The 25,711-nt window shown below is 39.2% G+C and overlaps 1 protein-coding gene across 17 annotated transcripts in view; it reads left to right on the plus strand.

Annotated features, from left to right (window-relative positions):
- The window catches only part of NFASC (neurofascin), a 139,557-nt gene that overhangs the window by 75,698 nt on the left and 38,148 nt on the right, over positions 1-25,711 (plus strand). For 11 of the 17 annotated variants that reach the window (XM_083172905.1, XM_083172912.1, XM_083172916.1 and 8 more), the window contains 14 exons: positions 822-992; positions 5,916-6,027; positions 6,716-6,900; positions 7,263-7,394; positions 11,021-11,164; positions 11,524-11,635; positions 12,064-12,230; positions 13,053-13,200; positions 13,324-13,448; positions 17,716-17,760; positions 18,279-18,380; positions 18,761-18,958; positions 19,112-19,182; positions 21,284-21,506. In XM_083172905.1, the coding sequence (XP_083029031.1) occupies positions 822-992; positions 5,916-6,027; positions 6,716-6,900; positions 7,263-7,394; positions 11,021-11,164; positions 11,524-11,635; positions 12,064-12,230; positions 13,053-13,200; positions 13,324-13,448; positions 17,716-17,760; positions 18,279-18,380; positions 18,761-18,958; positions 19,112-19,182; positions 21,284-21,506 (1,935 nt within the window). The remainder of the gene's footprint in view (positions 1-821; positions 993-5,915; positions 6,028-6,715; positions 6,901-7,262; positions 7,395-11,020; positions 11,165-11,523; positions 11,636-12,063; positions 12,231-13,052; positions 13,201-13,323; positions 13,449-17,715; positions 17,761-18,278; positions 18,381-18,760; positions 18,959-19,111; positions 19,183-21,283; positions 21,507-25,711) is intronic. The other 6 variants (XM_083172910.1, XM_083172911.1, XM_083172918.1 and 3 more) reach the window with 1 other exon arrangement.

Consider the following 25,711-nt stretch of genomic DNA (forward strand, 5'->3'; position numbering starts at 1 on the left):
GACCCGGGGGAGCGGATGGAAGCGCCGTCGGAAGGGGACGCGCGCGTCCCCTTATCGCCATCGATATGGCGCTGGCGGAGGATGGCGGCTGGCATCGCCAGCGCCATCCCCTGCCAGGATGGGACCTGCTCCATCTGTATTCTGAGTTCCCTCACGGGGCTCGCTGCGCTCGCCGCGCTTCGGGCTCGGTGGCTCGCTGCGCTCGCCACACTATATAGCATCAACTCCATGCGTAGTTGGATAGTGGGGGTATAAAATCACCCATGGGTGACTTTACAATTAAAAATCTGGTCTTTACAATGAAAAATCGCATTGCATGATTTGTATGCCACTATATTGCATGCAATGCAATGAAAAAATCGGGCGCCCAGATATTACACAAGTACCCAAGGTTCTTCTAAAATTGAAAACCAGCACCCCATATTAACTAAAAATGTTGGACATATAATTGTTCCATGGTCTTTTACCTTTTGTATAAATTGCAATATTCAGTTCCATTTCTCTTTGACACATTATTGCTTTTTATGAGAATTTTCTGTTAAATAAAACACAAACCGCAATCAGTGCACAGTGTGTCTGAGTTCTCAATGTCTTTCTAAGAATCACTTTGTTCCAGCACTCCCATGCTTAATCTGAAACTGCGCAATTCTTATTTATTTTCAAAATGTCTCGGTACTGTGACCTTAAAAATAACATATGCCTCGAGTTGGAAAATAATTGCAATGTACATGTACAGTATATTAGGCAATTAAAGTGTATTTGAGCCTAAAAGGTTTTTATAGCCTGGTATACTATATCCTCTATCTTTCTTCACTGTGTAGCCATGGAGCCAATCACACAGAACAGACGAGTGTCCCAGGGTCTGAATGGGGATCTGTACTTCTCCAATGTCCTGCGTGAGGATGCACTGACTGATTACAGCTGCAACGCTCGCTCTCACTTCACACACACCATCCAACAGAAGAATGCATACACTCTCAAAGTGCTGACCAGTAAGTGGCCCCTCATTCTCTGTGGTGTAATAGCCTGTGGTTCAGTATATTCAAATACATCTTCTGCTTCACAGGTTGTATTGTGTGTATATTGTAAGTGAAGCTACCCAAATGCTGCAAATTGAAATAGTGCAGACTCGCGTCGCTATACAATATATATATATATATATTTATATTTTTATATATATATATATATATATATATACATCATCCTATTAGTAGCCACGACTAAAGTCTAAAGTACAGCTATAAGTAGAACTCATAAGAGCATGTGACTGTAGCTTAGGACATACCAGTGTACTTTATTCTGAAGGTATCGGCAGCAGAAGACATTAGATAAGGATCTCCCATTTTGTTATGGTAATCTTCTAAATTGGGAATATACTATATTAATGCATAGACTATCGCCAATTAATGTTTTCTGTAACCGGGATTAAATTAGAACCAGTAGGCATACATTATAACTTTATTCTCTTTTTTGTATTATTAGTCTGTGTGGAAGCTTCCAATCTGCTTCTCTACAAAATCACTCAAATAAATCTCACTAATCCGCTCCAACTGTTCTCTTAATTGTTACAATTTATGGGCCGCAGCAGTATTTTTGACAACACAGCCTATCATTTGAACGTTAATACCAGTGACATCTCCCTGACACTGCATGGCTCCCTCTAGTGTGTGTACTTGGTAGATGCACTTCAACTTGAATGTATTAGAATACTAGATTGGCTTTAGCAGCAAAATGTTGAGGTTTTTTGTCTTTTTTTTTTTAATTCCCACTCAGTAAGAAAACAGCTACAAAATGACTCTTTTTATTGAAAATAGTTGTTGCTTATTCCCCATTGCTACAACTAATGTTATGTGTGGTATTTTAATCTGCCTGTTTCTCTCAAAGCCATTTCTGTGAAGAGCCAATGATCAAGTGGACTACCTAAGTCATATTTTACTGCATCACAGAACCTTCTTTATGAATATAAGATACAGTAGTAACACACATCATGTCATAGAAAGGGTAAATCCTGCAGAAACTCTTCCCGCTGCTGCTTTTATTCTCTTTTAAGCCTCTTTTTCTTTTGCCAAATAGCAAATGTTTGTTAGAATTGTCATAACTCCTGGCCGCCCTCCTTGGCAGATCCGTTACACCTCCCTGGCTGCCTCCTGATGCATATTAATTGCAGTTGTCTTGCTGTCTGGTTGTCTCTGGCTCTGTGCACTGTTCTGCTTTTATTGTCGCCATGTTTCTATTGCTATCATTACATCTTTTTCTCTTTTACACAAACCCGTTTTTCATTAACCATTTATTGGTTTTTAATCTTCCAATGTCCCTTTACACTAAGTAAAATAATGGGCCAAACGTAATAAGGTGTGAGAATCAGAAAGTGAGCGATCCTGAGAGAGTTTTCCCATTTCCAGCGGCAATCAATTACATGGCAAAATCACCCTGGTATTGCAATGTAAATGATTGCCGCTTTAAGAAAATGGGATCACTCTCCCAAGATCTCTCACTTTCTAATTCACAAACGATAACATTTGGCCCATCCTCTATTAAATGTCTATTTTCATTATTACATTTCTACCATACTAAAAAAAATTATTATACAATTGAACATTTTTAAACACAATTTTAACACAATTATATTTAAATATTGTGGCAACTTTATTGCTAAAGTAAAAAAAAAAATGTTGCTGTAATGCTGTTGCCATTCACATGGAGGAATGGTGCTTAAGTGCATGTTAATGAATCCTATTCTACCTACCTTCTCTATCTGACATCCAATTATGTACACTTTTTTTTGCTGAATATCTCAGAACTGCATGCTTCCAACCAGCTATTTTAGTATGCATTTGCTACCTAGTCTGTATGACTTGTTTGCTACTTTTTTACTAATCTCTCTCTGCATCACTTCATTCTCTACAATCTGTCTCTTTCTCATCTTCCACTCCAAATATGTTCCTTTTGGGCTCTCATCGTGTCTTGTTTATTACAGAGAATTCCCGTAATGACTCTGCAATACATTCCACTGTGAACCTCACTATAATGTACCATGGTGAGTCCTTGGGGTCCTTAGACCTCCATCCAATCTCACCTCTTAGCTAACCACTCTGACTGTATTCATAACACGCCAGGAGACAAGAATCCCCACCTTAAAGCTAAATATAAAATACAATCTCATTTAAGGTGACAGATTATTTAATTGGCAATACAACATGAAAGCAGGCATAAGACACAGTAGTCAGGTACTCATCATCGGTGCTCATTCCAAAAAATGAGTCTTTTCTCTCCTTCAGAAGGCAGAAACAAGAATGGAAACAAAATAATCCAGTCAACAATGCACTGTTATTTCTATCACATTGAACTAAAAAATAATACAGAAACAAATATTATATAGGAAATAATAAATGTAAGTGATAACTTATCTATTCTAGGCCATGTTTAAAATCACTTAAAGATGTTCACAATCAGTTCTTAATAAGTAGTGTACTATGGGTCTAATAGAGCATCAGTTGACCCCCCCCCTACGATCAGAGTGCAAATTTTTCCAAACGCATCACTTGTATAGCAAAGCCATAGCTTATTAAAGGTAGCCCCCTGCTAGCACAGCCAAACTGCCAGCATGCAGCCACCACAGCCCAACCTGCAGATGGTCTGGACACACCTGCATTGTCTAGACTGTGAAGCTGTGGCCCTATCCTAAAAGCGCTGCATCCCCAGCCCTTAATTGGCATTCACATTCACATTTCCTGAATGCGACCACAGTTTAATGGGTCGCGTCACTTTTGGTAATCTCTGTTGCTTACTGACTTAGGCCCTCTGGAGTTTATTTACTAAGATGGGAGTTCTATTAAAGATGGGATGTTGTCTATAGCAGCCAATCAGAATCTACTTATTTAGCATCATCTAGAGAAGATAATAGAAACTGATTGGTTGCTATGAGCGACGGGATGTCTTCAATAGAACTACCATCTTAGTAAATAAACCCCAATGTGTGGCTATATGTAGACCTTACAAACAACATTGAAAATAGAGATACATAAAAACCATTTTCTTTATCAATTCAAGATACCCCCATCTATTTCATTGCTACCCCTGCTCCTGCTGTTTCGTTGCTGAGCACGACTTGCCCTAAATCTTCTCCTTATTTAATTTCTGTCTTGCTGTTGCTCTATGTAGCTTTGTAACCAAGGCTGGCTTTGCACTGCTGACTTCTGGTCTTCACCCTTTTATGCTACCTGTGACCATTGCTTTTAGGCAACAGGATACATCATCGCGTCTCTGTAAAACTAGGGCTGAGACACCTTTTTATAGTTTTTTCAAGGTCACATATTTAGCCTATTGGGTTGGTGACGTAGAACTGAGATAATCCGTGGAAAACATACCAAATAGCATATGAAGTTTGTATGTGTTGTTATTAATTGTTCATACGAATAATGGCATTCTTCATGATGGGATGTGAAACCTTTCTGTGCTGGGGACACTGAACAGTACAGGTAATGAGAAAGCTATCCTCAGTCATTGACACAGAAGCACCAGCTGACCAAGGAGGATCTAATTGGGGCTTTTCTCAGACACCAAAATAAGAACTACCATGTAACATAACACCCAGCACCCATACAGCTATTTGAGGGAAGAATGCAGTTTAACACGTAGAACTTATAATTATTTGGTTATTCATCATGCAGAACATCCTTATGTTTATGGCAAAAGGGCTAATTTTGGTCAGCTTGGATGCATTCAAGCTATTACATTTTGGTGGCCAATACTGGCAGGATAACTACCACAAAAACAGTTTTATATCGAGGCTTCATTACATTGTTCTCTTCATCTGAGCCATCACTCTGTTTAATTATAAAACCATCAATGTTCCTGATAAAACTGAGTGGCCTCTGTAGACAAACCAAATAAAGTGAGGAACACGAGCTGCCGGCATGTTCACATTAAAATCCTACTGATGGGTTCTCACTAATTAACGAGTAATTGACTAACTGTACTCCAGACCTATTTGGGGTCCCATGTGGGTTGTACACAGAGCCTTAAACTGAGAGCAGGTGCCTCATATAACAGAATGAACCTCACCAAAGAGACTTCAAATGATTTCTAAAGGGATATAGCACTAAAGCAGTAGATGATTTTCCTCTATTTTATAGATAAACATTTGTCTTTGTTTGGAACATGTGGAAGACATAACATTGCTGCTTTTACTCATCCTTTTATAGCCTACATGGAAGCTTTTAAGAGTCAGTAGATGACAAAGCATTATTATTTGAATAATAGTTAGAAAATTGCCTTGTTAATGGCTCAAGACAAGGAAAAATCAGCAATCGCTGGTAACAATAGTTGCGGATAAGGTCCATTTCCTCTAGGCCTCATTTTCAGAATTGCTGATTTATATAAATACTGGGTATATTGCCTGATTCAGACCTGACACTGCTCTGCGAAATTGCAGATAGCTGCCACCCTGTCAGAGTGAAAACCTGCCCTGTGAGAATGGCTGCGAAAATCCATTTGCAACTCACTCGCCATCTACTGATTTTCCCAGTCTGTGCGTAACCCAGAACCTACTCTGCCTGTGTGATAGAAACAGGCCGATCAGGGCCATAGCTGATGTCACGCACCCGCCCTTAAAAAACACCTGGGCAAGTCTGCATTTTTCTTGACACTCCCACAAAATGTCCGGTTACCACCCCCCAAACACCGTCTTCAAGTGAACCAACTTGTGAACGGCCACTGATAAGAAAAGACACACGCTATGATCTGTACACATGCGCCGTCGGTTGATAATCATCCACCATGTAAAATTGCAATGCAGCGTTTGGGTCTGAACAATCCCCATAGTTATTATACAGTATATTAAATTAATTTCCTAACAGCATACCTATAGTTTTGCATGATGGTCTTCTTCTTAACTTGCTCTTATTTGTTCTCAGCCCGAGAGGTACCAGAAAGAACGCCAACATTCTTGCTGCCCACAGGTACGTCTAGCACCAAGCTGGTGCTGCGTGATGAAGATCTCCTCCTAGAGTGTATCGCCTCCGGGGTGTAAGTATCTACCTACATTTCACTACTGTTCCCAACTTTTCATTTACAAAGTGTTTAAGCATTCTGTGGGGTAGATGTATTAGGCCTGGTGAAGAGATAAAGTGGAGATAAAGTAGAAGGTGATAACGCACCAGATAATCAGCTATGATTGAAAAGTTAACGTTGATTGGTTGGTGTGTTATCACCTTCCACTTTACCTCTTCACCAGGCTTAATACATCTACCCCTATGTATCTTCTTCTCTTAATCAGGAGGATCGATTTTAATAAGGATTTTTCATATGCTTTGATAAATTTGTGGGTTCATTGTTTTTAATGTAACACAAGTTGTCCTACTGAACACTAAAGTGAGGGGGTCAGATCTTAGCATTTATAGTGAAATTAATAGGATTTTATTTAACACATTGACTTCTGATTTTATGTCACATATATAAGTGTGTTTACAGTATGTAGGGAAATGTGTTCATGTAGGAGCTAGGGATCCACATTTCTGTTGTAATATAAATATTCTACAGTATTTATTTCTAATCCAGAGCAAGAATAAAAGGTTATTATAATCTATATTAGTATTAGTGTATATGCAGACTCTGTATAAGTCACTATCATAACTGAAAGGGGCAAAAGAGGAGGGGATACATTTTTTTATTCTCACTGTGTTTCCACCATTAATTTTGTGCTTGTGTTCTGCAGTCCAACTCCAGATATAATGTGGTACAAGAAGGGAGGGGAGCTCCCTAGTCAGAAACTGAAGTTTGAGAATTTCAACAAGACCCTACGCATTTCGCCAGTGTCTGAAGAAGACAGTGGAGAGTATTTTTGCCAGGCATCCAACAGGATGGGCAGCATCAGGCACACCATCTCAGTTCGAGTGAAGGGTAGGACCACACTCATAGTCTAGTTTGGTTATTTTGAACTAGACAAATTAAAATTTTCTGCAGTAATTGTGCAGTTTAGAGGTCTCTTGATATTTAATTTTCATTGCTCCCACACTAGCACATAATCAAAATAATGCAATTTAATTTTTTTTTCAACCTGCCGAGGCAGATGAAATAAAATCCCTGATAACGCCTGGCTTCAGGGCTGATTTGATAGCCCTGGGGGTTAAAATTAGCCCATGGTAATCTACTGAGTTTATTTAATTCTGTCTTTTTTGTTTTTCAGCATTAGATCTTCTCAAATGTAAATGAAGACAGCATAAAATGCATAATCATTTCTCACATTTGTTTTGACATATTAGCTGCTCCTTATTGGCTAGATGAGCCCAAGAACCTGATCTTAGCCCCAGGAGAAAATGGTCGATTGGTTTGTCGTGCCAATGGCAACCCTAAACCCACCATTCAATGGCTGATAAATGGAGATGCCATCCCAGGTATGCAAATACACATAGGGGATGATGTTTTCATTATGCCGGGCACTGTTTGCATCCACCGGTGTGGGCGGGGGGCGTGGGACAGCAGCGAGGGGACGCGATCATGGAAACACCTAGCGTTTCATGGGTGTTCCCATGAAAACGCTGGGCATTCCCATGGAGATTAGGCAATGACGCAACTGCCGGGGGCAGGCAGCTGACATCACCGTATAGGGAACAAGAAAAGCTAATGCACCTAAGAGTGTCTTAGTTTTACGTGTACGTTCCAAATCATTTGATGGTCGGCGACTATTGAATGATCTGATTTTATGCAAAACATCCATTCTGAGTCGTGCGCGGAACTCGGCTAGTGTGGGGGGGTGCAGACGGCTGTACAAGCGGCAAACTGCAGTAAAACCACACGCAATGCTGCAAAATTCGTGTGTACTAGAATAAGGTTCATAGGAACACAAAGGAATGGCTTTTATAACGTTTTTCGTGCTTTATGTTGACTATTGGTTGGGGCCTGATTATGACTTATTATGAATATTGGGCCTCTGCTGAAAGGGTCATATTAGATGTGTGAAAAGTAGATGTAAAAAAAATTCTGAATTCAGTTGCCAAGGGGAATGCAAAGATGACATGTGTGAGGAGACAATACTTACATGTCACTTCCTCTTAGGACTCAAGAAAATAATCTGTCTAGACAACTAAATACTTTTCTTGAAAAAATAATTAGGTAGTGTAACTATTGTATAGAAGATGGATATGAGTATTTGACCAACAGTAGCCAAGGAGACTAGCTTGGTATTGAGATTAGGAGTAGAGGGTATGAAGCCTTATCGTGATGGAGATAAAATATTATTCAAGTAAGATTCATTCTTTTATGTCAAGTCTTAATCCATGATACTGTAATACACGTATATAAACAGAAAGAGCAATGCATATATGCGCATAAAGAGCAAACTAACATGATTGGAACAACAACCCCCCCTTTTTCCTTGTGATTGGAGCAACCCATTTTGTAGCAGGATGCCTCTATGGTCGCCGACCATCCAATGATTTCTCTCCCCTTCTGAAATAAAAGTCACGTCTAAAATGACCTTTATTTCCTTCGGCTTCTGCCGAAGAGGGGGCTGGCGCTGACATCCTGTGACTTTTACATTAGAAAAGAGACGTTTAAGGGGGGACATGCTCAACATGTACACGTATATCAAGGGCCAATATAAGGAACTGTCACAAACCCTATTTTCTACTAGAAAGGAATCTAGGACGCGAGGGCATGAGTATAGATTAGAAGAAAAAAGATTTCATTCAGCTAGTAGAAAGAATTTCTTTACGGTCAGAACAGTCAAACTCTGGAACTCTCTTCCCAGAGAGGTGGTAACGGCTGGCTCATTAAATGCGTTCAAGGCAAAGTTGGACAAACATTTCCTGGAGAAAAACATCCATGGGTACAAATAAGAAATATAATTTGTCTGTAAAATACCAGAACCTACCAAATCAGCAATGGATATCTATACCAGGTTGAACTAGATGGACGCAAGTCTTTTTTCAGCCTTACCTACTATGTAACTATGTAACTTCAGCCGCCCCCCGCTCCCGGTAGGCATTGGCCCACCCACGTTCCCTGGGGAACATCCAACATTTTCACGGGGATGCTCATAAAATGCTGGCTATTCCCCCCCGCCTCGCCTCCATGTGACATTAGTGACCTGGCAATAATTCGGGTCGCACTGGGAGCTTACAGACCGCAAATTCCGGGTCGCTCCTGGGAAGGACCTGTGTCCCAATCCCGGGTGTGACACGCCATTCGCGGTCTGAAAGAGCTATTAGTAAAAGGGTCAGACCTACTCAGAATTGCACAGAATTTTGTGTTTGGGAATTGCGTATGGATTTGTGAGTGTATGTTGATTAGTGATCCATTTGCAATTCTCTCGTCATTTTGCAAAAGACAGTTACTAGAAAACAATAGTCCATTGCAAAGTCTCTAATTAGCGATCCTTGCTGATTTAGCCCCATAGGGGAGAATTTACTAAGACGTGATGTGGTCTGGCCGATCCCCTGCACGTTCGCACAGGGGAGCAATGTTTAGCTATTGTGAATGCGCATAAACTTTTATGCGCATGTGCAGCTGCTTTGTTGTGTGGGCACGTTGTTGGATATTCGCTGGCCCCTTCACACCTAGCAGTACAGGCAGGGGCATGGGTCGGTGGCCACAGGTAGCACCCATGGGAATGTCCAGTGATTCATGGGCATTCCCATGAAAATGCAAAGCGTTCCCATGAAAATGCGGCAGTTACGCAGGGGGGGGGGGGGGCAGCTGAAGTCACGGGATGTCTGCTGCCCGCCCTCTTCCCATACATGGGCGCCGCAGATGTAAGACACCAGATAGTATCTTAGATCTGGGATCGCTAAAGAAATCATTCGATGGTTGTCAAGCTGCAAAAGGATGTTTATGCAAAACATCCATTAGCATGTGTGTAGATGAAATCTGCGTGCGGGCAGCATTTAGATGACCCGCAACGCTGCGAATGAGGGCAGAATGAGGGCCATAGTGTATGTGACAAGTGGAACAAATACAGTGATCCATATAGATTCCTTATAATGGAAGAAAATCTAGCAGCACTGCTTAGAGTAAGCGCCTGATTGACAATATTGCTAGATACTTTTAAATAAAAGAAGCCTTAAGAAATGTATGAATGCTACATGGACGACAAGACTGCTGTTTAGTGACCTCTTGTGGCAATATGGTGAAACTAAAATTCAAAATCAGATTCTCATTGACTTTAAGAGTAATCACAGGACAGACCAGGTGACACAGAGGCGTAACTTTAGGAGACAATGGAGTCATCTGCCGCCGGGCTCCTGCTTCCAAGGGGGCACCTCTCTTCCCCTGCGAGTTTGAATCAGTTAATTGAAAGCCATTGATATCGCTTCTGTGGATGACTCCTCCTCCTAGCAGGACAATAGACTTCACACTCTATATAGCTCTGTCTAATAGAAATGATTTTGAACTGACAATTATACTTCATTCGAATCTGCACATTTACTGTACAGTGCAGGAGCAAACAGCTCTATCAGTAAGGTGTCTGCCTCCAGTGAGACAGGTCACATGTTCTAATCCTGGGTATGACTGATTAGCATTGTATTTGTTTAAAGGGGAGGGGCACCAATATTTATCTTGCCTCCGGGCAACTGGGACGAACTTACGCCACTGAGGTGACACAAAAGTGATGACCTCCTTTTGATTCAAATAGTTGTGGCTGTGCAGACTATAAAGCATACTGTACATCTTTTGAATATTTTAAATATCTCCATTCATAAGACTTTCTGTTCAATTTCTCTTTATTATGGTCCAAGTAGACCATGGTTAACATGTTGGCAGAACTATTTTCTGAGATTACTTGTAATATAATATGTGATCTTGCCATCAAAGTTTATGAGAGTGCATCCATGGCTTTGCATTTTTAGTTTCTCATCCTAAAAATGATCTCAACACAATATTTGATATACGTATTACACTTTGCTTTCAGCTGTTTTATTTAGCATCATAACCTGGTTGGATATTACCTGGGCTTGCAATAGTGCAATATTTATGTTGATCAGATGCCCACAACAATCTCTTTTTCCTATATATTATATAGCAGGAGCTCCAAATCCCAATTTTGAGGTCGCTGGTGACACCATCATCTTCCGAGAAGTGCAGAGTGGGAACAGCGCAGTGTTTCAGTGCAACGCCTCCAACACCCATGGCTATCTGCTGGCCAACGCCTTCATCAGCATCCTTGGTAAATCTTTCCATTGAGGAGAATCTTCTACAACATCTGTTTTAACAGTACAAAAACAACAAATTGATATAGCGCTATCTTAAGTTCTTACACTTCTTGCATCTATATCACGTCTATACTTATCTCTTTGTAGGTCTCTACATTTTCATTCCTCAATTCGTATATTGTTTATCCTCTCTGTCTATCTATTGTTTGATTCTGTAATTCTCCCCATGTTCTTCACCATACATTTCTTCATTTCTCATTTATTCTTTCTTGTAATATGCCTATTGTTTACCTCACACCTTATTTAGCTTGCCTGACAACCTATTTGTACCAGTGTCTGAAGTCTTTGTTGTTCTTTTTGTTTGCTACCACAGATGTTGCCTCACGTGTTCTGGGTCCTCGCAATCAGCTAATAAGAGTGATTGAATACAACAGAACTCAGCTGGACTGCCCATTCTTTGGCTCTCCTATCCCCACACTACGTTGGTACGGAGCTATACTGCTACCATGTCACCAGCACAGTGGTTATCTCTGATTTGTATCTAATTGTATGCAATTATCATGCTTTGTATAGATATATACCACTGTCTTTGTCACAGTTATTTATTGCTGAAGTTGTTATTATTAAGTGACAAGGGAGTTGGGCATGTCACTGCAGTCCTATGTTAATTACAGGAGGTACAAAATATATGTCTGTGGTATCCAAACACAGGCCCTTAAGGCACGTGAACAATCCAGGTTCTAATACTATCATGGCTGAGAACAGATGGATACATTGAAAATGACTGATATATTACTTAATTCACCTGTGCTCAATCAAGTAAACCTGGACCATTTTGGTACCTTAAGGACGAAGTTTGAGATCCACTGAGATAGGTTGATGTTTCACAATTCCTGTTCCTTTGCATGTGCAGGTTTAAGAATGGACAAGGCAGTAACTTGGATGGAGGAAATTACAGAGTGCATGAGAACGGCACGCTGGAGATCAATGTTGTGCGGAAGGAGGATCAAGGCAAATACACCTGTGTTGCTACCAACATCCTTGGCAATGCAGAAAATACCGTGCGTCTAGAAGTTAAAGGTAGAAGAGACACAACATTGATAGCTATCACTAATATACCTGTGACTATTAATCTGAATAACTGAACTATGTCTTACATCAATTTAGAGGGGTTGCCATTGCTTAGTGCCAAAGCACTTCCAACAGTAAACATACCATTTAAGTCAATGGGAGTCCACTGCGTTTTTTGGTGAGCCCCGCCATTTTAATGGTCACACTTGTTGTTTCCACCTCACCTCAGGGAACAGGCGAGGTGGAAACAGCGAGAGATTGGGAGGGAGTTGAATACCGATGGCGAGCTATCGTCACTTCTCGCCGTCAATAGCTCGCCATCAGGGGCATTGAATATATGTTGCAATTGGCAACCAATCAGAATCTACTTCTTATTTATTTGATACCTTCTAAAATATGATAGATCAAATCTGATTGGTTGCCTATAGAAACATCCCAACATCTTCAATAGAGCTCCCATTTTAGTAAATACACCCCAATGAATTTCAGAATTTTAGAAAATCCCTAGGTTACACAGACAAATGTCATACTAAATTCACTTATATTGTTCTCCCAGTAATTAGAATCTTGTGTAATAGTAAGAAGACACTGCAGCCCCATCCCATGTGTTATCGGTCATAAATTGTGCTATTAGCCATGGGGGGGGGTTAACAGGACTATTTGGATACCACCCTTAGTATTTACTGCCAGTTATTATTTATAGAAAGGTTTAAGGACTTTGAGCATTATGTAGCTGGCAGAGGCTCCACTGTGCTCCTTCGTGTGATGTGGGTTTCAAAGCATGAGTTTAAAATGTATGTGGCATCTGTTCCAATCATCTTTCACTGTTAGAGCCTACCCGCATTATTAAGGGTCCCGAGGATCAGATAGCTAGACGAGGCACCACGGTGCGCCTGGACTGTCGTATCAGGAGTGACCCATCACTCAGACTGACCGTCACTTGGATGAAAGATGATACTCAATTATACATCAGTAGCAGGTGAGTGTTTGTGCGTGTGTACAGGGAACCAAAACTAGAAGCCTGTAGTTTATATACTAGATATTCTTACAGAACTTACACAGATATATTTAGAAACTGAATTATTTGTACCTCTATTTACAGAATGAAGAAAGAAGACGATGCCCTCACAATATTTGGAGTAGCAGAGAAGGACCAGGGATCGTACACCTGTGTGGCCAAAACAGAGTTAGATCAGGATTTTGCCAAAGCCTTTCTCACCATCCAGGGTAACTACATTGCTCACCACTTCCATTCGCCTCATATCATACAGTAAAAGCCAGATGGATTTATATGTTTCCAGGGAGTGGGGTTGTCCTACCTAATGGCCACACCATACATAGCATCTATAGTTTTAAAACATTCAAATATAATCTTTTCAGATAGGACAAAGGCCCTTATTCTGATCGGTGCAGCTGGATCCGAATATGCGGCCAGGACCGTGCGTGCGAAACCCCGCCTTCCGTACGGATCGCCAACTCCGTCCGTATGCGGTAAGAAGCTGTCCAAACGGACCGCACGTGTATTTTTCACGGAATACGCCTCCTCCATCTCAGGGAACCTCCCCCATCATTCGATGGTCGCAGACCATCGAATGCAGGACCGAGTGCTCCACCAGCTCCCGCAACCTCAGACCACACGGACATTTTTCCGTGCAAAAGCAGGGATCTGGGCGGGCAGCTGACATCCGGCGATGTCATATGTCCGCCCCCTACACGTGCGTCACGGCCGCATTACCATACGTACGCCCAGCGTTTTCATGGGAACGCCCATGAAACGCGGGGCGTATGCATATGGTAATGAGCCCAAATAGCCCTTCACGCCCCTCTCCACCCCCTGTTCGGAGTGTTAACATATCATGCGGGATTTGGCCGTACGCCCCGCTCGCACATGCGCAGAGACGCCTCTGCACATGCGCAGACACAAAACATCGGCGGGCCGAACGCACGCGGACATTACCGCACCGATCAGAATAAGGGCCAAAGAGCTGTAGTCATTGATTGAATGATTTGTTCTCGTCCACGTCTGTAATTTGTGTTTTACCCTGATTTCAGGAATTATTAATAAGCTTCCAGCATTAAGGGGTCCAGGGGTGGAACTGCAGCACAGTTCAAAATTTAAGTAGGGGAGCCACACCCACTGCCACCAACTGCCATTCCAAATGGACTCACTGGCAGTTGGTGTGGCTTTCCTATTTGAATTTGGAACTGTGCTGCAGCCCATCTTCTGGAGTCTCCATTGGTTAGAAGTTCTTGTAAAACTATCCACTGATGTCCCACATGTTGCAGCTACTTTACATTCTTACTGATGCTATAACAACAGTCCTTCTGTCTGCCATTAATAATCTAAAGCATAGAAACTTTAGATTTTCTATTATTTTATATACAATTCTCTGTATAGCGCTGAAAATATATGTTATATTAAAGTCTTCTCTAGTTATGTCATCCAAACACATTGCACTGAAGGAATTATTTGCTTTGTAAAATATTTTCATAACACATACATGTATTTTTATCATCATTCTATATCATGCTGTTGCTTGTTTTTTTAGCTAATTCTCATTTTTGTTCTGTATGTGTATACATCCATACTTAGCACCACTTCTATACACAATAGTTAGTTATTAGTACTGTAGCTACTGAAAGCTTTAATTAAGGACATCTGCAAAGTCCCGTGTATGCTATAGTGCTAATTCTAAGTTTAATGACAAGTAACTGGGATGTATGAGATAAGGAATTCCCGCACCAGGGTCAATTCTCATAGTGTAATGTTAAGGAGAGATCAATATTTTCTATATGTGTTAAGGTCACACAATATCAGTTAGTTGGTGCTGTCCAATGGTTTCATATACATGAAATTACTCAAAAGAAGGCAAGGGAAACCAATCCAAAAGGACACACTCTTCCCTCCACAGAATAAATGTTTAAAATTTGTATTTTATTTATATATAATGTTTAAAAGAATATTTTTTTTCCAAATCCTTGAGATTCGTGTTATTATGAATACAGAGTGTAAAGGGTATATTACCCTATTCCTTTAATTGTTCAGAAAGTGCCCTATAATAGGGATAATCACACAAAATATATAATAAAATCAAGTATAGTAAAGTAAGAAAAAAAGATTTAAAATCAGCCCCTGTGTTGTTTTTTATTTTGCCCTTAGGGGTTATCAATCTCATACATGGATTAGGGTGTGATCGTGTTGTTAGGTCCCATTGGTAATTAGGCTGTGTTTTTAGTTGTATATTACTGTATACCAGACCATATAAGTGTTACAGTACCATTCATTATATACTTTCTAACACAAATATCAGTAAATTATTCAGGACTGCTGGACAGTAGTCCGTGTGCTTGATAACACCATTCACAAAATTGTGTTTCTTTTAAAAAAAAATTATTATAGGGCACTTTCTGAACAATTAAAGGAATAGGGTAGTATACCCTTTACAATCTATATTTATAATAACATGAAACTCAAGGATTTGGCAAAAATATTATTTTAAAAAGATATAGAAATAAAATACAAATTTTAAAACATAATGGGTGAGATTTAATAGGATGAGATATTCAGAAAGTGAGAGATTTTGGAAGAAATGTCCAGTTTTTTTTAAAGCGGCAATCATTTACACTGCAAAATCAGTTTGATCTTGCAGTGTAAATGATTGCTGCTTTAAATAAACTGGAGATTTCTTGCCAAATCTCTCACTTTCTGAATCTCTCATCTTATTAAATTTCACCCAATATGTCTTGTATTTTTTCTTATACTACATGTTAATTTAAAGTCACCACTCACAGTAGGTGGGGTCACTGGGTTTTATTGAGAATCATTTGCATAACTAAAATGTTCTACAGTACAAACAATTTCATGTTAATGTTTGGTCAGCACAGCAAGTGTCCTCAGTACCTCAGGGATACAGCATCCTGTTACAAGCTGACACATCACTTAGCTCAGGGGTGGCCAACCCGGTCCTCGAGATCTACCAACGGTCCATGTTTTCCAGATCACCTAGCTGGTGCACAGCTGTAGTCATTACTAACTGTCACATTTTCAAACCTGCTGCATTCATTCCTACTATAGATCCACAGGTTGCCTTGAAAACATGCACCGTTGGTAGATCTTGAGGACAGGTTTGGCCACCCCTGACTTAGCTCATGCATTTTATAGTGTGTAAGATAGGACAGTTGAATTCCTATATGATTTTTGTACCCTTTGATGAATTAGCATTAATTGCTATTATTAATTGCAATCCAACCTGATTTAGCCCGTGAGTGGAAATATGGGGTCTAGGGGATTAAATAAGGTAGGGTTTACAGTGAAAAAGATTGTGTCTACTGCCTCCATTTGTGTTGAAAATATGTGGTAAGTATACAATGTCACATTAGAGATCTGACTGGCATATAATTAGTATACTGATATTGGAGTCTTGCTAAGTGGCATGTTATATGACAAATTCCACCAAACTGTAGTAAAACCATGCCTGAACAGGCCTTTATCTATGTCATCATCAGATACCCGACAAATTTCATGTCCAGGTCAGATGTGCCATTAAACAGCAAAGTGTTTTATAGGCAGCTGAACCAATGCCCTGTGTGCGTTTCATTTTACAAATGATGTGCTATAGAAAAAAGGTGTTGCTTGTCTTTTCTGTGCCATTCTCGGCTTCAGCAAATGATGAATGTCTTATGAAACTAAATTATACCCCTTTCACATTGAAGGAAATATCCTGGATTAATGCCATGTAATGGGGCACTATAAACGGACGACCTCGGTCATGTGACCCAGATCACATTTACAGCATAGGCAAAGCCAGATCCCTGGTGCTTGAATATTCCCAGTCGATGAAGATGTGCTGGCAGTAGCCATAACACTTGCAGGACGTATAGTGCTGGTGCAAATACACTGATGATGATGATGATGAAAACTTGCTGCTTTTGAGCGGCTGATTGTGTATCAACCCCTGAAGTTGATAGAGGGTTCCTTCATTAATTTTATTTATAGTATATGCTTTTGTAGATGTATTATAGAAGGTTTCTCAAGACCAAATCAATTTTTCACTTGTGTTGATGACCTGGAAGGGTGTAAGCCTACTGATGTGAATGCACTATTTATACATGCGTTGTCTTCAAGCATTTTTGGATTTATAATAGAGGTACGGTATAGTCCCTTTGATTTTCTGGGCTTCAACAAAGAAAACCTTAAGAGCACAACTTGTTTATTTACAGTTATATTTATCCTGGCAGACTACAAACGTGTACGAGAATCTGTGAGAGGCACATTTGACCCTTCCTTAAGTTATAGTTACCTGTTGACCGAGAAAGAAATTGTATACAAATATAATTGTAGTTGTTAATTTTAACATCAATGTTGACTCGCACCCTTGCAGCTGATATTCTTGCCTCCTAAGTTACCAGGTGACTTTTAAACAAACATTGGCTTATTTCTAACATACTATACCATTAACCCTGGAACCTGTAACATTTCCCTGTTCCTTTGCAGAAACTTCCTCCTCACCTACTAGCAGACTGACATCAGTACAAAGAGGTACAGTAACCACTCCCACTAATCTTCCCATCCTGTTAGCTGCAACATTAGTTATCACTGATTGATACATTATGTAATGCTTACGTCATTAAAGGGATGTTTTCGTGTGATGTTTCATTCTCAGCCTAACAATAGCTACATGTTAATCTCTTAAGGGTAGACAACCAATATACTCTGAAGTAACATTTATCAAGTGCATTCTATAAAATTATGTCTATCAACTGATTGGTTGCCATTGGCAACTTCACTAGCGCACTTCTCTACTGTTATCACTGCTTCATTCATCTACCCCTTGGTTTATAAGAGGGCTAGGTGGAAGACTCCAAAATACAGCAGTACCAGACAGAGGTAGAGCTGTTGCTGCCTGAGTAATTACGGTTTTTATGGTTTTATTCTTGATATCTATATGTCTTACATAAGGTCAGATACTGAAGTAGGGCTGAAGTAGGTGGGAGCTTTGTCATAATACATGATATATTATAATGCTATTTACTCAATTTTCTACATTCATTCTGTAGATAAACCAGACCCTCCCATGGACTTAGAGCTTACCGATCTTGCGGAGAGAAGTGTCCGTCTCACCTGGATTCCAGGTGACGATAACAACAGTCCAATAACAGGTGAATGACCCCCTTTGCAATGTCCGTTAATTGCTTCTCTAATGTAGGTGTTTTCAAAATGTTATTTTATGATAAATGTTCCTTATAGATTTATTGGTAGGAGCAGTAGCCATTATTATAACACTGCAGCGTGAACGAGCTCTTCTTTGTCACAATGAATTCTTTATTCTCACCCCACCTATTGTTGTATATCATTTTATTCACTTATGTCTTCTTTGGAACTCGTTTTTTTTTTTCAATTCTACAGGCTATAATTTCTCTGTTGTACACAGTTTATATATTTTGTCCTTTCTGCTCATTCTCTCTCCCTCTCTCTCTCTAGGTCTCATTGCTGTATTATTATCTTGTTCAGTTATACATTAATTTTTCAATCCCCTCAGGTTTCCTTGTACAGTTTGAAGAGGACCGGTACCAGCCAGGCACCTGGCACAACATGGCATCTGTCCCTGGTAATGTGAACTCTGCTCTACTTCGCCTCTCTCCATATGTCAACTACCAGTTTCGTGTACTGGCGCTGAATGACCTTGGTAGCAGTATGCCCAGCCCATCTTCTGAGCGATACCAGACCACAGGAGCATGTGAGTGACATTCTCCATCCAGACTCATAAATGTATAAGACATAGGTATATATTCAATTGATGTCGGATCCATTCCAAAATTATTTTGCCAAAATGAATTTTTACTTCTGTATTGTACTGATTACACTGATTACAATTGGTGTCCAATTTTAGCCCCAGAGGTGAATCCAGTTGATGTTCGTGGAGTTGGCACTCGCAAAGACAACATGGAGATTACATGGACAGTGAGTAAAAGTTACTGGTTTTTTTTTTGTTGTCACACAAAATTCCGGCTATTATTTGTTTATTTAACAAGGATATCAATTATATATTAGGGTCATTCCATGTGACTCTCGTTACATTTCTTGTTTCATTTTTAGCTTAAATGCACCACACACAAAAATGTGTGAAGCTAAAATACAAAAATGTTGGTACTTATGTATTATCTGGGCTCCCATGTTAAATGCACCCCATTTTTTCATACCCAAAATGTTAACTTTCAAAATTTCAACATAGAGTATATTTAGAGAGGAATGCCGACCAACCCCGTTATGTCTAGTAACATACCAAATGGTATTTCCGAGACTAAAGTGTATTTGTTTTCTGGTCGCCTGTGGGAGAGTCCCTATGTATGGTTAAAAATGCACACTATTAGAAGTTAAATTGTATTGTTTATATACTGTACGTGACTCATGTTACAACAAAATAGAATTGAGGGGACATATATTAATTAAACCTGCTCTCCTAATTATTTACAATATGATTGTTATACTATACACTTATAAGACCCAAACTTATGGATGAAACACAAACAAAATACTGAATGTTACCCAAACTATAATTCTAAATCAATTTTTTATATGTAACTCATGTTACTTACAAATGTGACTCATGTTACACTTCTGTTCCCAGTCAAAGGGCTCTGATACAAATTACTTATATAATCCATGTAAATTAATCAATGTAAGCCTGTTTATCCTCCTAATTTACTGTGACAGATAATAAAATATTTCATCTGGCCATGAAGTTGCTGTCAGCTTACTCCATTGTGCTCGCTAATTATTCACCATCTCTGATGTCCTTGATCTCACCTGCATAACTTTTTCCATCATATTCAACATAGAGCCAATAACCAATGTAACTCCATCATTTGAAGTCACTTTAATTTTTATTTATTGTGTTCTATAGTTCATGGAATGACCCATTAGTCATACATATGTAAGTGATAATTGGTTATTGTACACTAACATACATCAGTTCTGCGTCACAGCTGTCAGATATTCAGTACCACACTGGATATGCTGAGAGCATTGTTATTTTCATGATCATTTTCATTACGCTTTGTATAAAAGTGTTTTATATATGTTAGTACTCCCGCTCGAAGCAAATGCTTCGAAATCTAGTAGATGTAGTTTTGCTTGCTGCCAACAGATGGCAGCGTAAACACACTCAAAGTAAATGCTTCCAAAGCTAGTAGATATAGTTTCACTTGCTGCCAACAGATGGCAGTGTTTTGATTTCGCACGGACACTAGACATATATATGTATATATTAGAAAGTTCTCTCCTAAGTATTATAATACACGAAACTAACCATTCTAATAAAAAAGAAGATAGTATGAGGAGATTGAGGGTGCGCTTAATGTACAGAAGCAGCTTGCCAAGAGATTAACCAGATGTGAAGTTCCCAGACTCTTCACCATACAAAATGTAAATACAACAAGTACATTTTCTAGTAGTTCACTTAGCTAGCGCCGATGTCACAGGGGAGACCTTTTCACAATATTCTGCTTTCAATGCAGTGAGTACGCCCCAAAAGATAACAGAAATTTAGCAAAAAATAGTGAAGTACAGTTTAATTAATAAATAGCATATCAATTTGTGAAGAATCATAAAACATATCTACACAGCCATGATAAAATGGCAGTCACATAATACAAATATTGCCCATCCACACAGCCGCAGTAGGTAAGGTAGGCAGCAAATTACCAGATGTAGTGTGAACTATGTCAAACAGTTTAATGTGAGCACAGAAAGAGGTCACAACAACCCGGGTGAAGATCACTGCTCCTGGCTCAGGATGGTATTCTCTGGAATGTGTTGCCCGACCGTCCACACTGCGGTCTCACTGACCGACATGTTTCTACCCGCCAAGGGGTCTTTTTCAAGATCCAATAGTGTCTGCTGGCTATAAAATTCCGTCTGTCTGCTGCATACAAAATAAATAACTCAACAATTGTCAGATTTACAACATACAGGCCAGTCCATGCTACTGTTGTAATAAAATGTATGTCACTCTCCAGCTTTAAGAGAAGTGTAACTTATTTCCTTACTTTGTAATCCGCAGCCATTGAACTCTACACAGACATATGGTCCAAACCTACGATACAATGTAAAGTGGCGCCAGCGTCACACAGGAGAGGCGTGGAGCAATGTTACAGTTTGGTCCAACAGGCACGTTGTGTGGAACACTCCAGTCTTCACCCCTTATGAAATAAGAGTCCAAGCAGAAAATGAGTTTGGCAGGGCACCAGAACCGAACACTGTGATTGGATTCTCTGGAGAGGACTGTGAGTAGCAGGTTTTAATTCTATAAGCAAGGAGCCTTATTAAAACAATCCCTTTTTTGTGTTGTTCGTGTTGGCGGGATGTATCTTGTATTGCATATTCTGCATTCTGCCCATTATAACATGCATAGCAACATTTATTAGCACTGATAACTATGCTCAGAACCAAACTTACAATAAGAGATGTCTCTTGCTTTGTGAGAACTTCCTGATTTATGAATCAGAAATCCTATTGTGTATGCACTGCCAGCAGCATGTTCTTAGAGGGTAGTGGAGAGGAGAGGGATCTTTCATATCCCTCTTTGGAGATATGTGTGCATAAAGCATCCTATAGTCTTCTATAGGTAACAACATCTTTAGATGGTGTTGTCTATCTGGTATAAGCCTTTTTTCTTTTTCAGAGCTTGATACATATGGGGAATACAGAAAACCTCTACAAATGTCAGTTTGTAGAGGTTAAAACTGATTATAGTCCTTAATACATCCCGCTGCATGACTGGAAATGTAACTTGTTATCTAATGTTTGAATACATTAGCTCTTACTTAAAATATTACATATTAAAGCTTCAGGTGTATTTTTTTGTGCCGGCAAGCTACAGAAAATGACACTGATTTTCTAGTAATAGATAATAACATGGGAGGAAATATCCATAAAAGGCTTTAGTGGGACCATTAGGGGTTTGATTGATTTGATGGGAAAATTGGCTTCTTAGGTGCATCATTATGTTATGTTCTTAAAAGAACTGGTAACCAACTTGTAGAACTAACAATATATGTGCGCTACTAGTGAGAGAGTACATTCTTTATTAACCATCTGACCGAGTGTAAGGCTGATCTTTATGGGAAGGTTCAGAAACATTTTAGTATTTTTTTTTTCAATTGTTTTATATTTCAATCAACAGTTGCTTAGATCTACAAAGCTATGGCTATTAGTGTATTACCATGTAGAAGCTGATTATTTACCAGAAACATCACAATTATTATTATTATTTTTTTTTTTAAATTTAATATTTTTATTTTCCAATGTCAAAAAACATAACATCCAATATTATTCACAGGTTAAAGTGCTTTTGCTTGCATTTCATATTTTTACATACACTTGCAGTTCACATTTCATTTCATTCTGCTGTTTTTACATAAATTTATACCTGTTTTGATTTATTTTCTTAGTTGTTATGTTTGACAAATACAATACACTTACATTACATTAAACACGCCACATAACATGACAAAAAAAAAAAAGGAAGGAATACAGGTTGAGTATCCCGTATCCAAAATGCTCGGGACCAGGAGAATTTTGGATAACGGATTATTCCGTATTTCGGAATATTTTAATATTTCAATTATGTATTTTGAAGTATCTTGCATGTATGCTGTATAAACACATAATATACACACAAATATATTTTATTACCACATAAAATACACACAAATATATTTTATTTGTTCAAAAAACAAGGTTTCAAAACATGAAACAAAATTTGTGTACTATCTCAGATATTGAATTTGAATGCCAAGCAATCATTTTCTTGCACATATATAGTGCCAGTTACATATCATGTCACCAGTAGTGCTGTTACAAATGTCCCCAGTGAGTTTTTAGCAAAAAAAATATTTTTTATTCACTTTCTGGAATGTATGGTTTTCGGAATAATTCGGATAACGGATACTCGGATACGGGATACTCAACCTGTAATACTAAAAATCATATATGAAGACTAGGCTTGGTGGTTCAGCGGTGTCCTACCTGACACCTGTCCTGATGACTATTTTATATTGTATATACTATTTATAACATAGTTGATTATCTCTTTTTTGCACGTGCACCTGCGGTTTCATTTCCGGTTATTCTAGCAACACTTTCTTACTTTTATTTTATATTACTGATGTGATTATTTATTTATATATATTCCCCCCCTCCCCTTACTTTACATGTGCATTTCTATTTATCTGTTTATTTACACTCTTCTATCTTATTTTAGTTGTGCTACTTATTTGTGTGTTTACCTTTCATTGTGTTTACTACATTACGACCAGCAAATATCTATCTGTTTACAGGTGAATTAGGAATTTTCTAGTGTGTGTCTAAAATTATGCCATCTGTGCCAAATTTTCATATACTTATCATTCTTTGCCCTACCCATATAAATGTATTTCTCGTGTATAACTGTGTGATTAACTAATGGTATAAATGCTGCGAAATCCGGACCATCCTTCGCAAGCCATGATCTAGCTATTAATAACTTGGCCAGTGCGCATATGCTAGTTATATATATTGTATCACATTTGTTTATTGTTTCTACTGGGCAGATGTTTAGAACACAGCATTTAGGGGTTAGTATATTAACAGGTATTCCTGTATTTATCAGTAACTGTTTCACTTTGTCCCAAAATATTACCAGGATTGGACATTCCCACACTAAGTGCCAAAAGGTCCCGGGCATACTTTTACACTTGGGGCATATTGGTGATGTTCTTCCCCCCATTTTCACCAACCTTGTCATGGATAGATAGGACCTGTGCAGAATGTATAACTGCACTTGTTGCACTCTTATTGAGTTGGTAGCTATCTGTATTGAGGCCATTGCCTTTTCCTACTCATCTCCTGTCATGGGGCCGATGTCTACTGTCCATTTTTAGCTAAGCTTACTTAACCCGTCCTCACCTTTTGATTCCTGCAGTATATTGTATAGCCTTGAGACCCATTTTCTTTTCCCCACTCCCATCAGGGCTTTCTTTATAGGGGATATCGAGAGCAATGGTGTTGTATTAATAAATTGGGCCACAAGTGCTGTTCGCAACTGCAGAAATCTAAAGAAGTGTGCTCTAGGGAGTTTGAATTCATCAGCCAGCTGCATAAAAGATTTTAACCCATCAGGTCCATACAACTGACCCATGGATTCAATCCCATATTGGCCCCATATCTTTTCTATCTGTAGTTCTTTCAGTTCTTTAAAGCGTTTATAGTCTGCTATGGGGTGATCAACTTCGATGTCTGAGAATTTACTTATAGTTCTAGCTTCTCTCCATACCTTCACAGCTTGTACTACAAGTGGAGGGTCTTCCTTAGAGATATTGTTCTTTAGTAAATAATGCAATGGTGTACAGTTTGTGTTTTTTTGACCTACTAGCAATTTAATTATGGAATTATTCGCGTCACCCTTAACCCACTCTCTGAGGTGCATTAACTGACCTGCTATGTAGTACATCCTGAAGTCGGGGAGGCCCACCCCACCCTGCCCCTTTTTCCTCATTAGTGTGTTTATCTGAATTTTAGCCCTTTTGTTGTTCCATATAAATGAGGATATTAAACTATTTATTTTTTGGAACAATGATACTGGCAAATAGACCGGTGCCTGCTGCAGAACATACAAAAATTTGGGTAGTACAATAGTTTTTATTAAATTGACCCTGCCCGTCATGGTAATTAAGAGTTTGCTCCATGTTTTGAGTTTTACCGTAAGTTCTTCCACTAATGGTTGTATGTTTAATTGTACAAATTCAAATGGATCTCTTGACACCCAAATACCTAGGTACTTAAATGTCTCGGTCCATTTTACCAGCATTGTAGCTCTGGGAGTGGATTCTTCCTGCTCGTTCAGGGCTAGAATACTGGATTTACTCAAATTCACTTCGAATCCTGAGAAGCTACCATGTATTTTAATCAAATGCAACACATGTGGAGCAGATTTTATATAGTCAGACAAAAATATTAACAAATCGTCCGCGTATATTCTCAATTCTTGAGAATGCTGTGTAGGATGCCGAAAAGCAAGAGAATTGAATTAGCTCTGGGTTTCTTTCCCTCCACGGGTCTACCCAACCCATATCTTTGATAAAGTTCCCAAAGCTTTTACTTCCACTATTGCCACTTCTACTTCCCTGCTCCTTTTTCCATCTATCCAACTTGGGATCTATTACATTATTAAAATCACCTAAACAGATAACAGGAATATCCGGCAAAATTGCAACAAATTCTGCTACTTTTACCAGGGTATCAAAGGAAAAAGGAGGGGGAATATACACCGCAAGAAGGTGGACATGTAGAGCATTGATAATACATTCTAAAAAAATATACCTTCCACCTGGATCGATTTTGACCCTGTTACAGACAAAGGTTACAGTTTTTTTGATGAGTATCGATACACCCCGTGCTGACGATGTGAAAGGAGCGTGGTATACATGGCCCACCCAGGCCTTTTTGAGAG

The sequence above is a fragment of the Crinia signifera genome, chromosome 2 (genome assembly GCF_055691185.1).
Source record: "Crinia signifera chromosome 2, ASM5569118v1, whole genome shotgun sequence".
Classification (NCBI taxonomy): Eukaryota; Metazoa; Chordata; class Amphibia; order Anura; family Myobatrachidae; genus Crinia; species Crinia signifera.